The 17,065-nt window shown below is 41.5% G+C and overlaps 1 protein-coding gene across 1 annotated transcript in view; it reads left to right on the top strand.

Annotated features, from left to right (window-relative positions):
- The window catches only part of LOC142141049 (keratin, type II cytoskeletal 80-like), a 53,219-nt gene that overhangs the window by 17,150 nt on the left and 19,004 nt on the right, over positions 1-17,065 (top strand). The window contains exon 3 of the mRNA XM_075199135.1: positions 7,759-7,819. Within this exon, the coding sequence (XP_075055236.1) occupies positions 7,759-7,819 (61 nt within the window). The remainder of the gene's footprint in view (positions 1-7,758; positions 7,820-17,065) is intronic.

The following is a 17,065-nucleotide window of genomic DNA, read 5'->3' as shown; positions in this document are numbered from 1 at the left end:
CAAATTGATGGGAGGAACCAGCAATATACTTTTTATCCAATCTGCCATTACCAACATAAAGCTATAATCACTCGGTTATGTGGTTACACAGTAACCAACGTGTGTGTATTTTCCAAATAACAAAGCTGAATTTGTATATATTTCTTTAACTGTTAGTGAAGACATTCATAAAGAACAGCAAGAAGAGGTCTACATTGTCACTTCATAGAGATGCACATCGCATTCTAATATGTTGCCAAATCTGAAAGGTCAAACTGCTGAGCGCTTGTTCTGAATGGGAGCATCATACAGGACATAGTGAGGACCAACAATGACTTCATATACTGTCAAATGCAGTCTAACTTGATGTGCCAGCTCCAGTCAACAGCTTAATGATCCCCCTGAGATGTTTATTGGGGCTCTCTCATGCACGCTGCAATTTTTGGCCAGTTAGGTCTAAAACAATCTAAATGGCTGTCAACATTTCTCCATGTACACGTGTAATAGGGCGGATGGTTGGCACCTCAGAGGTAGTGTAATGAAGAATTCTACAGATCCGGAGGTAAAGTAGAGAGGTCCCCCAGTAGCAAAACGACAATACCATCCATATGCAAAATTATTCAACTTATCGCAAAATAAATAACATTTTAGGAATCTTGTTTCCATAATATCAGCAATATGCAAACATAAATCACCACAAAACATAGGTCACTGAATAGATATATCTCACTTTAAAGTTTAAGCACTGTGTTTCAGTGAAATGGATTTCACTGGATAAATACTTTGGGAGACAAGCAGTTGCTAATGAGTTAATTAGACCACTACACTAAATGCTGCTGCAGCAAATTGAGCTCAGTGTAAACAACAATTCTGCGAAATAACCGATTTTCAGAGTAAAGAACTGTGTACACTTAGCAAGCCATCTAATGTACTAAGCAGACTGTTTCCCAGCAACTGTACAGTTAAAAAACTTGCAACTGTCTCTTTAGCAACAATTTTAGGCAGAATCACAATAAAATCAAACTTCTGATGCAATATAGGCAAACTCTTGTGATAAGTGATTTTTCTCTAGCTTGCAGATAACTTTAAATACAGCAGATTTGGTTGGAATAAACTATTCCTTCAGACTGTGCTATAATAACAACTTTCAATAATACAGTTTGATGTCTTTAATAATACAGTTTGATGTCTCACTTAAATAAATTGAACATAGCAAAGAAAGATATCCATAAATTTATCTGTGTTCATATGAGTCCTGATGACATTGCATGGGCAGTGGCAACCTAGGTCTTCTCCTGTACTCTAAAGATGTTTCCTTCTGGGCTGGATTTTAAGTCTAGAAATTTAGCTGCAAAAATCCCTCAGAACAAAGCAATAACATTCAGTGGCTCTTTGTGGGAAGATCCTACATTATCACAGGCAGCCATCATAGCACACTTCACACCAAAACATCCATTAGTCTCCAAAAGTCTGTTTTTGGCTCCTCCGCTATCCCCCCGAAGAATCTACTGTAGCCTTCTAGTAGTTTCTTGGGCTCTAGAGAGCAGCCTCTCTGGTACTTTGCAGTTTGACCACTCCAAAATTGCAGACACAATTTTCATTTAACTTCCCAGAGGTACTCTGGGTAACTATAGTTTTCTGAATGAGTGCATGCAGTAATATACCTGTGATTTACAGGGTATTATACAGACACCTTAAGTTCCAATGATATCTCATATTGAGTACAGGGAACAGTTCCAGAAAAAATAGAAGATCAAGTGCGCAAAAATGAAATATTTTAAGTTAAACAACATAGAATATCATATGGCCACTGCTCACTATTAGGGTAACTGCTAGTCCCCGGCAAATAAACCATACAAAGATACTTAAGAAGAGTAATCTATGATCAAATGATAAACATTCCCAAAAGTTGATATAGTTATATTTAGTAGAGATGCTCATGCTCGGTTTTCTGAAAACCGAACCCACCCGAACTTAGGAGATCCGAGTAGGCTCGCGAACCGGCTTGTTATTTTCAAGCGTCCTCGGATCTGAATCGAGGCAAAATGTCATTGTTGCATTGTCGGATCTCGCAGGTTTTGGATTCCATAAGTACCTCCCTCCCCAGAAGATCCAGCGCCTTTGCTCACACAGAAACAGGGGTAGCATTGCTCTTGTCCCTTGACAAAAACTGACTGGAAATTAATGTTATTGAGGTTAATAATAATGATAATAATGTAGGCATAAAAAAAAGAGCCAAATTATGTGATTTTAGCAAAAAAAAAAAGGGATTTTTGAAAAACAATGGGATCCAAAACCAAAACACGCAAGGGCGGTTCTGCCAAAACCAAAACCAAAACACGGGGGTCAGTGAATATCGCTAATATTTACTAATCCACATCAATTGATAAAATACTTACAACCTGTTTATATATGATGATTGCCAGTAATAGTACAGTAGTTCAACAATAAAAAAAAAAGTATATGACCACTATTTCATAGAGCTCTCTAAAATTCATCACTATATAATACTGAGAAAAATTAGGAACTCTTATGAGTAGTCTCACTGTGATATATCAACAACATTCAAAAACCATGGACAGTATAATCGATATCCATAATTTAGCTGTCCGTCTTTATATATTTCATTATCAAATTGTATTACTAAATATAAACTGTGTATACTTTTATGCTTGTGGGAACATTATTTATTGTTTTTATCATAGATTACATTGGACCAGCGCTGTCTTCTTAAGTTTCAAAGAGACATTAAAGGGGTAGTCCATATAAATCTAAAAATGATAAAAAATATTAAAAAAAATATAAATATATATAAATGTGAAGATAGGGGTTTATCAGATCACTCCATACTGACACAGAAATACTCCAACAATATTTTATTTTGTAACAAGACAGTAAAACAACAATAACAGCAAGGTAACAAGTCCAGTACAGGCAGGGCCGGACTGGGACTAAAAATCAGCCCTGGCATTTAAAGCACACAGGCCCACGTGTTGTGGGCTCCATGCACTATATTGTTGCACACTGATGCTGGCGCAGTGCACGTTGCTGGTGCAGTACAACATGATGTAGTATTAGTGTGTGTGTGTGTGTGTGTGGGGGGGGGGGGGGTATTTATTTCTCCTAATGACCCTCAACATTACATTGTTAGCACCCCAATTACATCAATAAATACCATGACAATACATTATTAGTACCCAAATTACAGCAATAAATAACCTCACACACACACACTCATACTACATCAATCACCCCCACATTACAGCAACCGGCATCACCCCCCACATTACAGCAATACCCTATCATACTTATTAGCAATACTAAGCCCCAAAAACACTACAACATTGCCACCACCACGCCACCCCATACTACAGCAATACCACCAATTTTGTTTTACTACAGTAATTGGATATGCATCTTTTCTATTCATTTTAAATAACACAGTATATAAATTAAGGGGGATAGAGGAGGTGGGTGAGAAATAATTGGATGTGATCCATCAGTTTGATTAGATAGGAAACATTTAGATTATTTACCTGGAGACGTCTACACCCTTGACTCACAGGCAGGGCTGACTAGAGGAATTTTGGGCCCTGATACAGCAACTTCTTTGGGCTCCCATCATATTCAACAATGAAAGACTTGCCTTTGGCAGAAGTTCATATGATGCCACACCGTAGTGTGCCCAGTTCATATTATGCCACATCGTAGTGCCCCAAGGTCATATTATGCCACATAGTATTACCCTCAATTCATATTTGGTCATGCAGAAGTGCCCACAAATCATATTATGTCATAGTAGTGCCCCCAAAACATATACCATACAGTAGTGCCCGCAAATCATATTATGTCACAACAGTGCCTCCAAATCATATTATGCCACAATATTGACCCCAAATAACATTATGCCATAGTGGTGCCCCCAAATCATTAGTAAAGCCCAGACAAAAACTCATTCACAAATAAAAATTGGTACAGCATATCAGATACTGAGTGTGAGTCCCAAGAGCAGCTTAATACATCATTTACAATGCAAACAAAAATAGATATATTGACACAATTACAGATAAAATTTATGACAAGCAATGTTTTTCCTCTTAATTAAAAATCTCTGTACAGATAAATATGCAAAAAACATTACAGCGCAATAATGAGCAATACATAGTGTTAAACATTATTGGATACGCTGTAGTGTCCCCAGTTCAAGAAAGGATGGTTAAAAACATATTGCACACGAGAAAATATATGAACTTACCTGATTATGGCATCCTGTGTTCTGTTCTCCTACTGGGCGCTGGGCGAGCAGGGATCAGCAGCTGTCAGCTCACACAGGCAGTCGGGAGCAGGAACAGAGGGCAGTGGTCGAAGCAGAAATTTAGGAGTGGGGGTATAGAAAATATAAGTGAATGGAGTATGAAGGCTTTATTTTTTATTTTTTTTTAACACTTGTCCCCTCTGTGCATTTCCATTCTTCATTACTACTTGTGTTTTATGATAGCTGCATCCCTGACATTCGAATTCTTAAGATGTCTCTCCCTTTACACTTTCTTTTACCTATGCCCCTGCACCATCTTCTCCTTTGTCCTTCTCACTTAACCCCCTGCACCACCTTCTCCGCTGGCTCTCACACATCTTCCTGTACCACCTACCACCCTGGCTCTCTCACCCCCTCTCCCAGTGCCCCTTTCTCCCTGGCTCTCTCACCCCCTCTCCCAGCACCCCCTTCCCCTTTGGCTCTCTCACCCCCTCTCCCAGCGCCCCCTTCCCCTTTGGCTCCCTCACCCCCTCTCCCAGCACTCCCTTCCCCTTTGGCTCTCTCACCCCCTCTCCCAGCACCCCCTTCCCCTTTGGCTCTCTCACCCCCTATCCCAGCAGCCCCTTCCCCTTTGGCTCTCTCACCCCCTTTCCCAGCACCCCCTTCAGCTCTCACCCCCTCTCCCAGCACCCCCTGGCTCTCACCCCCTCTCCCAGCACCCCCTGGCTCTCTCACCCTTCTCCCAGCACCCCCTGGCTCTCTCACCCTTCTCACAGCACCTCTTCCCCTTTGGCTCTCTTAACCCCTTTCCCAGCACCCCCTTCGGCTCCCTCACCCCCTCTCCCAACACCCCCTGGCTCTTACCCCCTCTCCCAGCACCCCCTGGCTCTCTCAGCCCTTCACCCAGCACCCCCTGGCTCTCTCATTCCTCTCACAGCACCTCTTCCCATTTGGCTCTCTCACTCCCTTTCCCAGCACCCCCTTCCCCTTCGGCTCTCTCACCCCCTCTCCCAGCACCCCCTTCAGCTCCCTCACCCCCTCTCCCAGCACCCCTTGGCTTTCACCCCCTCTCCCAGCACCCCCTGGCTCTCTCACCCCCTCTCCCAGCACCCCCTGCTTCTCTCACCCCTTCTCCCAGCACCCCCTGGCTCTCTCACCCCCTCTCCCAGTGCTCCCTTCCCCTTTGGCTCTCTCACCCCCTCTCCCAGCGCCCCCTTCCCCTTTGGCTCTCTCACCCCCTTTCCCAGCACCCCCTTCCCCTTTGGCTCTCTCTCAACCCCTCTCCCAGTGCCCCCTTCCCCTTTGGCTCTCTCACCCCCTCTCCCAGCATCCCCTTCCCCTTTGGCTCTCTCACCCCCTCTCCCAGCACCCCCTTCGGCTCTCTCACCCCCTCTCCCAGCACCCCCTGGCTCTCACCCCCTTTCCAAGCACCCCCTGGCTTTCACCCCCTCTCCCAACACCCCCTGGCTCTCTCACCCCTTCTCCTAACACCCTCTGGCTCTAACCCCCTCTCCCAGCACCCCCTGGCTCTCTCACCCCCTTTCCCAGCACCCCATGGCTCTTCCACACTCTTGACCCCCCCGACCCCCTGAGCGAGAATGACGGCACCAGCACGACACCCCCCCCCCCCCCCCGAAAATCGCGGCACGCCCTTGGGAGGAACCAGCCACCAAGAAGACGGGAGGAGTCGGGCCGGCCCATCCAGCCATCGGCCCTTCTGGCATTTGCCAGAAGTGCCAGATGGCCAGTCCGGCCCTGAGTACAGGTGTAGAGTCCCAACAGTCCAGCAATGTATAATCTAAGGGTTAATTACTCCCATCAGAGTATTACCTCTAGGGATATATTTACTAAACTGCAGGTTTGAAAAAGTGAAAATGTTGCCTATAGCAACCAATCACATTCTAGCTGTCATTTTGTAGAATGTGCTAAATAAATGATAGCTAGAATCTGATTGGTTGCTATAGGCAACATCTCCACTTTTAAAACCCGCAGTATAGTAAATATACGCCCTAGTCTCTGACTTTACCCAAAATAAACACACCATTTCTCTCAGAACAGGCTCTTTTAAGCCCCATCCCTGGACCTCTATCTGTGGACATCTTCGGTTTGGTTTAGAGCCCTTACTGACCAAACCCTCCTTACCTCCCCCAGGTGACATGGGCTAGGTATCCCCCCTATTGGGACAGCTCCTCTAGGTCTGGAGATAGCCACAGTAGCACAAAAGACTGCATGGAAAAGAACAAAGCTCAGGATAATTACATTAGCATGGTATTATCATGTGTAGTCCACATCAAATTAACCCCTTACTTGCTTTTGGTCAGTTTTTACCCAACGTACCACCTGAGTGTATTTGATTTTCACCATCTTGTCATGCATTACCCACCTGGTTTTATTTTAATACAACAGGCCGTTCTTAGCTATAGAAACATACCACAATATGCATATTGAAACATATTGTGGCATCAACACTGTAACAAAATAAGTCCGCTTTCTTCACAATAAACTATGTACTCTCTGTGGGAAATTCAAGTAAATTTGCATAACTTGCTTCTACTGTGCTGTTTGTTCAAACGCTGATCCCACCATACTCTCCTTGCACCTAACAATCACAGTGAAGTACAGTTCGACATTATGGCCTTATGTTCGTGTCTTCAAAATTCATCTTCCTTTCTACCTAGCTCATGAATTCCTCCCTTGTCAGTCCATACTGATGATGTGAGCAGTAGGTGCATGGATATTATTTCTAATAGCAAGCGAGTAATAGTCTTGGGGATTAAAGACTAAGATAAAACAGGAGGGGGAAGGGGGCTCCTCCTAATTCCTTACCTACCAATATATGTATTTGTCAAGCCGTGTAGTGTATGGGCAGCACGGTGGCTAAGTGGTTAGCACTTCTGCCTTACAGCACTGCGGTCCTGAGTTCAATTCCTGACCATGGCCTTATCTGTGAGGAGTTTGTATGTTCTTTCTGTGTTTGTGTGGGTTTCCTCCTGGTGCTCCGATTTCCTCCCACACTCCAAAAACATTCTGGTAGGTTAATTGACTGCTAACAAATTGACCCTAGTCTGTGTTAGGGAATTTAGATTGTAAGCCCCAATGAGGCAGGGACTAATGTGCATGAGTTCTCTGTACAGTGCTGCGGAATGAGTGGCTCTATATAAATAAATGGTGATGATGATGATGTTGAAGCAGTAAAACACATGTAGTTTTTTATGAATTTTGTAGTCAAGTGATTGTTCCAAAGCAACACATCCAGTATCTTCTAATAGCAGGCCCTGGTTCCAGTGCTCTAAGCCCTGAAGGAGCATCCATATATCTAAATTGGTTGTGGAGCTGGTCCCAATCTTTTGAGAACTAGTGACTATCCTGTATCATATTAATCTGATATTATATTGTATTTAATGTACACAATGTATCATCAGATAGTCCACCTTCCAGAATAAATAGTGCCGATTTACAATGTACCAGTGTAGGGTTACTTACCTTGTATAACTTTTGAAGCATATTCTATCCACTTTCCCTAGGTATGAAGATGAACTGAGTTTACGCACAGATGTGGAATATGCCTTTGTGAATCTGAAAAAGGTAAACGTGTCACAATTTCACATTTCTGCTTAACTCTGCAAAACTGTATTTAAAGTGTAACTGCTACATAGACTGCAAATTAGAATGAGTTGGTTTGTAAATTGGTAACCTTTCATTCAGCTAATAAGATTGAAGAGTGAGACGCTAAGATCATTTACAATATATTTTCACAATATAAGTTATAGTTTTAGTTATAGTGAGGATTTTATAGTAACGATTGGACTGGCAGAAAAATAGTCAATAAGAGAAGACTATAGTTCATACCAGTTATGTCAATCAGTATGATGGTTTCACTCAATTATTATTGTGTTGGATGGATTAATTGCCATAGAGCACTACTTGTGTCATTTATGAATGGACCACACAGCGCAAATTAAGTTGTCACATTTTTGTGCTAATTATACAGTTATGTTCACCCAAAAGTGCAATGAAAACGTTCTCCTTGTTAGCTGATTTTGCATGATCATTGACCTCAGCATAATACGTTAAATAATTTATCAAACGTTTGTAAGGGCATCTCCAGACAAATATTCTTTACTTTTAATAATATCTGTTGTTCAAGAGGGCTTCAAAAAGTTGCACTCACCTTGGAAGCTATTCAGTAGCTTTTGAGCCTCCCCAGTTTTGGCACTCACATGTCAGGAGTTGGGCATGTGAGGTTTGATGCCACCACAAGACAAGACACCAGAATGTCCTTACGCAGTGAGTAGAGAAGTCCTGGAAATCAGCTTACAAAGTGTATTGGGTTGTCATGCATGCACCTGCATAGCACTCCATGGCATATGGGTGCCATGACTAACAAAGAACCGCAGAAGGCAGATGAAGATGACATCTGAGTAAGTTGAGTACAACTTTATTGAAGCTTCTACACGCACACTTTTTGTTAAAAGAATAACATTTTTATATGGGGATCTCACTTTCATAGATGTAAATAAGATTATTTGCACTGAATAACTAATGTTGATATATTTTGCTAAACGATTAAACCAAATATAGTAAAGTTTGACTACATCTATATATTCCCTTTGAGACTATAATTAAAGGTAAACACAGGGGCTGATGCAGTGTGAGTGCTATGGCAGTTTGTGCAGTCTATCCTGTGTGAAATCACACTGTGCAAGCCCAGAAAAGGGACCAAATGCATATGCACTTGTGCAAATTGCATTCTGGCACTTAACCATGGTTGTGTCTGTAGAGGGGAAGGGAAAGGGCGCTGTAACGGTGACTGGGTTTTGTGTGGGCTCGTTCGTGCAATTGAGAACAGGTGCAGACTAGGGCACAGAGGCATACATGCCTGTCAAAGCCATATTATTTTTGGGTGTTCAAGGGCAGGTGCAAATAGCAGCTGATGATGATGATGGTCGCCAGCAATAGCAAACCATTTGTGATTGGCTGTTTGTGAATATTTAGCTGAAGTTGATAGGTGCGTTCTTCATTGCATGAGCATATATTATGTTTTTGTCTGCGTGTTTAAGCAATTTATTTTTTCACATATGTGCCATAGGGAGTTGTTTCTCCTGTATTAGAGAGTTATAAATATGGGCGTAAGTGTATGTGGCCTATGCCTGGTGTAAATTGGGGAATATGCTACAGGTGCAGAATGCATATATCTTGTGATAGTTGTACCTTTACATATGCCTGTAATTGTTGCTTTTTTTTTAGGCAACACAATTTGCAGTTGTGATTTGCGACCATCGCTGCATAGGCTCCATAGACTACAGCAATATGGCCTAACACTTAAAATAAATTGAATTACAAAGTGGTTATGTTAAGAAATAAGGATCTCTCCTGTTTGGCTGATCTGTCATTTGCGCAACTAGGTCTGCTACTCTGTTAGGATCATTCCTGAAGTTCACTCATTCAGCTGGTTGCTAGGTAAATAGTTACAAGCTTCCTTTAGCTCTCAGTCTTGCAGCTTCAGCTGTGCAATCACTTAATACACCCATGCAGCTAATCATCCTGCACCTTCTGTTGGTGCTGCTGCCTTTATAGTGTTCCTTGTATCTCAATCCTGTTCTGTGATCAGTGTTTGACTCGGATAGTTTAAAGGATTCTGTTTTCTTCTCCACTCCTGACTCTTGGCTTGTTAAACAGATCTGCATATATATCTCGATCTGATCCCTGGCTTGTGTATAGGAACTGCTGTCTTCTTTACTCCTGACCATGGCCTTTTTGTTATTGCATTAACCCCCATCTGTCTGATTGTCAGTTTGAAACACTACAGCATCTGTATGCTGTCCACTTTATCAGGCAAGTGCCAGATCAATCCGTGTTAACCTCTGCCTGTCTGCCTTTGAGTTCTGTTAATAATATCCTGGTTGCTCACTACCTGTGTGCTGTCCACTCCACTGGGCAAGTGCCAGTCTGATTCTCAGTTTACTTTATGAAACCATCAACGTCGCTCATTACCTACTACTGCGTTCTGTCCACTCCACCGGGCATTTTTATATCAACAACTGCTACTACACGAGCTTAAGTCCTGTGGGTAACTAAGTACTTTGGAACATAACTAGTTCCTCAGAAAGGGGGCTGCTAAAGGCGAACATCTTGAAGTAGTTCTAGTAGTTGAGAATTACATACACCTTGCCCATAACATGTTAACAGGAGATATAATCTGACATATTAAACAGCACCACCAACATTATAATAAATATCCAATAAAGCTGCCAACATTACAGACAGACCTGTTCTTCCAGTCATTGATGGCAGACGTGCTGTCTGAGAAATATGTGAGAAACCTCTGAGTAACTGCTGCTCAGATAATTGGTGCCAATCATTGAAGCCTGGCAGGATGATTTACATCAACCTGGCATACTGTCTTAGAGAGGAATTAACAGAAACTAATACTTTACAGTATGCTATAAATTTGCATTTATTTAGTACTGTTATTATGAACTTGTGCATACTAATGTAGAGACTATTATAATATTTAACAGTACCTGCACTTTCTGAAGTGTCTTCTCAGTCTCACAATGAGGCGTCATAAAAATAACCAGTATACACGTTTATCTGAACATGTATTTAAGCTAAATTCCAGTATTATAAATATGTGTGATGAACATGAAAACGGATTAATGTTTATATTTAAAGCCATATGCGCAGTCTTTAATCCGGCATGGCATGAGCCTGAAAGCCTGTGTTTTGCTTTGCATTGCACTGTCAGATGCTTATCATTTCTGGCTGTGATTTCACAGCTATCAAGTTAATGTGACAATCATGCTTTTCAAAATCACACACTCAACATGAAAATCCAGAATTTGCAATTCATTGTGATTGAATTGTAACTGCAAAATCATTTTGGTACTGACATTAATGGCTATGCCTGCTTGTGTAACATCATATGGACACCATAATTAAAGTAAAACACTCACCTACAACGCCTAATCATGGCCTTGTTGCTTAACCATGGGATCTTCCTCTCATGTTAGCCAAACATTCGCCAGTCTCACCTATGATATTTTTATTTTTAGCGTTTGATATTTTTAGCCAGCATTAGCTGAAGATGCATCGTTCGATTTCCTGTAATTTATACTCTGGAGCAATGGTGAGAACATTCAGCACTTCAGCAGTTATTAAATTTAGACCCTTAGATGTAGTCCAGTTGTTGAGTAACATAGCATCTACTAGTTGCACAGTAGTATATAGGTGTCACAGGCAGACAATCCCCCCCAGCAACTTACTTAATTGAGCAGTCATAAGGCTGCTCAATAAGTCATACCTGTCTCTTACTCTAGTTAAGATCTTTGCTAGAGGCAGTATGACAGGAAACAAAACCACTTGTTGTCTGTCAGAAAATCATCATTAATATTTATGTTCATGGCTCTTGCAGTTGAGCATAGGAGGAAATAATGCATTAAAAAATAAAAAGGTAACCATATTGTGAATAGTAGTGTAAAGTCTAGAGTTTCCTCATGACAGGTGTAAGGGCTGCTAAAATAGCTAAGCAAATCCTGAAGAATACTTTCAAATATAACAAATATCTTTTGTTATGTGCGTATTGTCGCTAACCAATAACGGTTGTCGAACCTCGATTTGTGTTTCCAACGCACAAAGATTTATTCACAAATAGTAGAATAATATGCTCAAGCGAATTGATAATAAATACAGCCATTACTTATTGCAGGCGCTCTGGATCCAGTGTGCAGTCATTCAATCCTGAAGTCTGGGGACAAGATGTCTGAACACTAGATGTGAAGCTGCTGCTTATATACACACAAAAATACAGTAACACAATGAAGATGGTATAGCTTGCATCTATTGGTCCAGGTCTCAGGAAGGTCCAAGGGGTTGTCAATCATTGGCTAGTTCATCCTAAGGAATCCAAAGGAGGGGGTCACCTCTCCAGGGGGTATGCTCGGCTCTTCCCGCCAAGATTCCTTAGTCTTAAGTAGTTCAGTTTCCTATCATTCATAACTTGTGTATGCACTCTGCGATTCCCTCGCAGAGTGAACCAAACAGTAGGATATGTAAAGAGGTTTATTATGATACTACTCATGATATGATTCCTTCAACCTGTTCCGTGTATTTCACTAATATGCATGTAACTCTAATATAACATATAAATACTACTATATTTCGACATAACTGACTATGTGTTGCAACTACCATTAATGTGTGCTATTTTATTAGTATACGTGTTTGTGCGAATGTATGGTAAAAGACCAATTATTGTTGCTGCCACGTGTAGTGGATGTGTACGCCCTTTCACGCCGTAGCCTGCCCATGTACGTCGTAGCGTACCGTACGCATCTTTTCAGACAAAGACAACCAAGTTGGCTCGACTTTAATTGAAATGACTTTATCCAATTTGCTGACTTCGACACTTTTGCTGGAAATTTAGCCAAAGAGAAAACATTAGTCTGCAGTGTCTGATAAACCAGAGGTTTCTACTCCCTCGGAAGATAGCTAGTGAGACTAAGATTGGCTGTTCTTTGTCCTCTTGGTGTCAGGTTTTGCTTCATTCCTTGAGCTTCCACAAAATGAGTACATGCTTGGAGATGTGAATGATTGGGTGCCATCTGGAGTATAAAACTGCTGGGTATATCTGTAAAAATTTGAAGTTTTTCTTGTGGAATAGAATACACATAAGATTACTGTTACGAGACGCGGCAGCCGAGCACGTGCATTAGTTTCAATACACCGTTATCTTTGTGGCATAGAGTAGGAGGGTGTAGGGACATCCTCCAACTCCAGGGGGAGCTCTCGCATGATTCTATTTGTCATTTATACATGTTCCTGGTTTGTAATATGACATATGCTAGTTCCCAGATAGTAATTAATTAGCAGCCTCCTGAGGCTCATTCTCAGCCCTGTCCTCCTCCTTTCTGATTTGTTCATCATAGTATTTAAGGCAGCGAGGACTGGGCCTCACTGCTGGTTATAGTTCCTGCTCTGTGCATACTTACCTGCTCCCTGCTCAGTTTCCCTTCTCTACCTTTGGATTGATCTTGCTGTGTATGAGCTTGGACCGTGTACTGGACTCTGCTGTATTGCCTGTGACCTCGATCTCTGCCTGTTTCCTGGATTTGTTGTTTGCCGCCAGCCCTGACCTTTTGCCTGGACTTCACCACCGCTGTATACTATTACACAATATCCCTGGGTTCTCTCCAGTCAGTGCACATCTCACGACCCTCTGTCTGTCTGCAGCCAAGTCTGTCCCCACCACTAGGAGCTCCAGTAAACACCAGACTTTCGGAGCAGATTCCGGGTTTTGTTGTACTAGCTGGAGGGGTTCCTAACAATTACATTTCCATTCTCTCTGAGAGAAATAGGCAGAACAGTGATTAGAAAGCAGCATGGTTATTAGAGGTGGATCTGGAAAATAATTTTACCGGGGGCAATATAGGAGGGGAGGGGGGCAAATTAGTCCCCGTCCCCTTTTTGACAGCTAAGGCTGCCTACGGCTGCACACTATGTGCAGGTCCATTCGGCAGAGACAGGCAGGGAGAGTGCGCTGCCCGGCCGCTCTGATTGTTTTCAAAACACAATCACACAGCAACTATCGGGTGTGATGACATCACGCCCGACATTCTGTGAGCATGGTCTGAGCGGGGAGGAGTGCGCTGGTGCTGGCTGTCACTTAGGGTTTTTTATTCATTTATTTATTTTTGGATAAACAATGAATTCAGCAGACATTATGTGAAAATAGTTTCAACTCATTATATACATCAATACACTGTCTAAGTACCACTAAACCATGAGGAATATGATTTGTTAATATGATTTATATGGAGTATATATTTATTTATGACATTTATTAAGGATCTGTTAAGAATGTTATATGGTACAGATGCATTGCAGGGCTGTCAGTAGATGTACCAATCAACAAAGGAGGGCATATACATTGACATCATAAGGTGCTGACTATATAACAGACTAGCCTGCATGAAAATTCACAATCTCTGAGGAAGCCTGCATAGATGAAACGCGTTGGAGGTGAATGCCCACAGTCTGCTTTTTTGAAGACTACGGCAATACAATCTGTAAACTGGTGTAAAATATAGACATGGATGTGCGAACTTGTTGCCAAACCGGAAGTTGGAACGCTTTATGCGTTCCAAGCAACCCGCATGTAGGTAGCGGTCTCCATAGCCTGATTTTACGAGAAGGCTGACCAATGATTCTTTTCGTCCAGGGAGGAATACTGCACTACAGGACAACATTGTCTTAATACCGCAGAGGTATATACTGCAACCAGGATTTTCTTGAGTACTCACGCAACTGATGATGAGTGCACTAATCTTACAAAGGATGTTTTGACTATAATACTGACGAGTGTCAATCATGTATTCAGAAGTACAGACTTGAAACCCCAATCTTACTATTCAACAGCTGTCTTTTTATTGACGGGCAAAGTCTTTTAAAAAAAAAAAAAGTGCCTCCATACTGATCAGTCCAAAGATGAAGTTTCTCCCCCTGTTTATCTTGTGGTTTCATCATAGATGTGAAACTATCATCGGAATCCATTTCCTTAAAAAGTCATCTAATCCAATAAAATCCTTCAAACAATTAAGCACAGGTGGTTCAATCAGACACAATCAGAAAAAAAACATGGGCGCCAAAATACAGATGTTCAGGTGACAGATATATTATAGAGATTGCAGGAGCTCAGAGCAAAATGTCCTACTCTGGTAGAACCATAACTGGTCTTTCATTTGCTGCTTTCCTGTATTTGCACATAATTTATGTGCAAGCATTTTTATAAATAGATGTTTTCCTTTAGTTTTCTAAACAATTTAAGAAAACACTTTGCATTTCCAGTGAGTTGTGTGGCTGGAGCCTCAAAAGGTCAGTGTAGGTTAGACAAATGCTTTCTGTTCAGACTGTAGGCTATATTTAACAACCATTTGCATTTGATACAAATTGCAAAGCATCAAGTAGGCAAAGCATATCTTCTTTTTGTGATGCATGTCACACCTGCTGGGTGCACTTTATGTGATATCGTGCACATATCTACCCCATGTAATAAAAACATTCAAAAATACGATAGTAACACAAGAAATAGTCCCTTTGTCCTCTCACTCTGTTGATTTAGACAAAAAACGAAAAGGCTAAATTACTGGAGGGTGCGTGCAAAAATGTTACCCGGCTAAACATTTGTAACCTTTCCACCAAGATCATTTCCAGCCAAACCTACAAATGGTCACACAGAGCGTTTTTGCGCAGGGCAATCCCAAAAAAGCAGACTCTGGGCATGCCCGTAGATACGCGCTCGGTGGACTAATAGGTGGGTTTGCAGAAAATGAAACGTTCTGAGCACTTACATGTTCATAAATTACTCTTTTTAGAAGCTAAAAGTCACCACCTTCCAAAGTAAAATAGTGTTTAGTATAATGGTTCAGTGTATCTGGCCACTGAACCATTAGATCTCTTGGATGGTCACCATTTTTTTTAATCTAAAATGATTCTTCCCTTCATTCATTTACATAAGACAAACCATAGAGGACAAAGGCTTAGCAGGTGATATGTTACAGGACTATTACAATACCACAGACATCACTTGTCTAATGTTTGAAATACTAGCAGCAAACACTTAATACGTTGCTTCTGCTGCAAGTAACAATCTCACAAGAGACATTCGGATATTTATCTGCTTACCTTATGCCATACTTGCCAACTTTATTAAGTTGGCTTCCGGGAGCCTGCTGGGAGAGGTGGGCGTGATGGGGCTACAAAATTGACTGCATTTTGGCCCCGCCCCCGTGACGTAATGACGCAAACACGTCATTTGACAGTAGGGGGCGGGGCCAAACACTGGAGTTCCCGGTGAATTGCGGCGTTTTGGACCTAATTCTGCCCACTTCACTAGGAAGTGGGCAGAATTCTGCCACATGCGGGAGATTGCCACACTCTCCCGGGAGTCCGTGAGACACTGGCAAAATGTTTATGACACAGGCGATTTTATGGTGAAATCACAGAATACAATGGATTCTCAAAATCTTTCCCCACACTAACTACCAACTCTAATTCTTGTTTCCCACTTAAACCTATTTTCCCCCTGATTTCATACCTGAGATCTCAGGAAACTAATGACCGCAAGTGTAGATTTCGGAGATGGACTCACAATCTTGTCCGAGTAGAAAATGAAATTAGGATCCCTGAATTAACTTGATTTGTAAGAAGGGACACTCTTATTCAAGAGAATTCCAGATAAGTGTTGTTATAGGCCGACCTATCTTCATACTGTATCTAATTGGTGCCTTTGTATTTAGATTAAAAATAAACGGTAGCCCAGGATACATATTAATTCCTGAGGGGGGGGGGGGGGTTACTTCACAATAGTGCATTAGTCATACAAAGTTTCCTAAAATATTAGAATATCTTGGATCAAGAAGAATTGTTTTCAGTGGATGAATCATTCTGTGAAAACAGTTAACTAGAATTGAATGCTTGTTGCTGACAGACATTTATAAATGACGGGAACTGTGATCACAAAGAATGTATATTGTTATAATCACTATAAAGTTGAAAAGTACTACATAAATACGTGGCTCTCAACATTTAAAACTGCCCAAAAAGCTTTGTCAGATAAAAGTTGTACTTTTCTTCATTACATAACGAAATGCACCTCTGCAGACTTTCACATACATAAACATACACAGCTAGAGACACTACAAAGAACTAAAACACAAATTAATTTATAGGGTGGATCTATTGTAAATAAAGCCAAAATTTGGAAGCTAATGAATGTGTTAATGCTGATAAATCTGTCCCTAAATAAGGACAATGTGACAGTTTGCAGGTTTT

This window comes from Mixophyes fleayi, chromosome 2 (genome assembly GCF_038048845.1).
Source record: "Mixophyes fleayi isolate aMixFle1 chromosome 2, aMixFle1.hap1, whole genome shotgun sequence".
Lineage (NCBI taxonomy): Eukaryota > Metazoa > Chordata > Amphibia > Anura > Limnodynastidae > Mixophyes > Mixophyes fleayi.
Note: the sequence above shows the minus strand (reverse complement) of the source record. Positions and strands in the feature narration are given on the sequence as shown.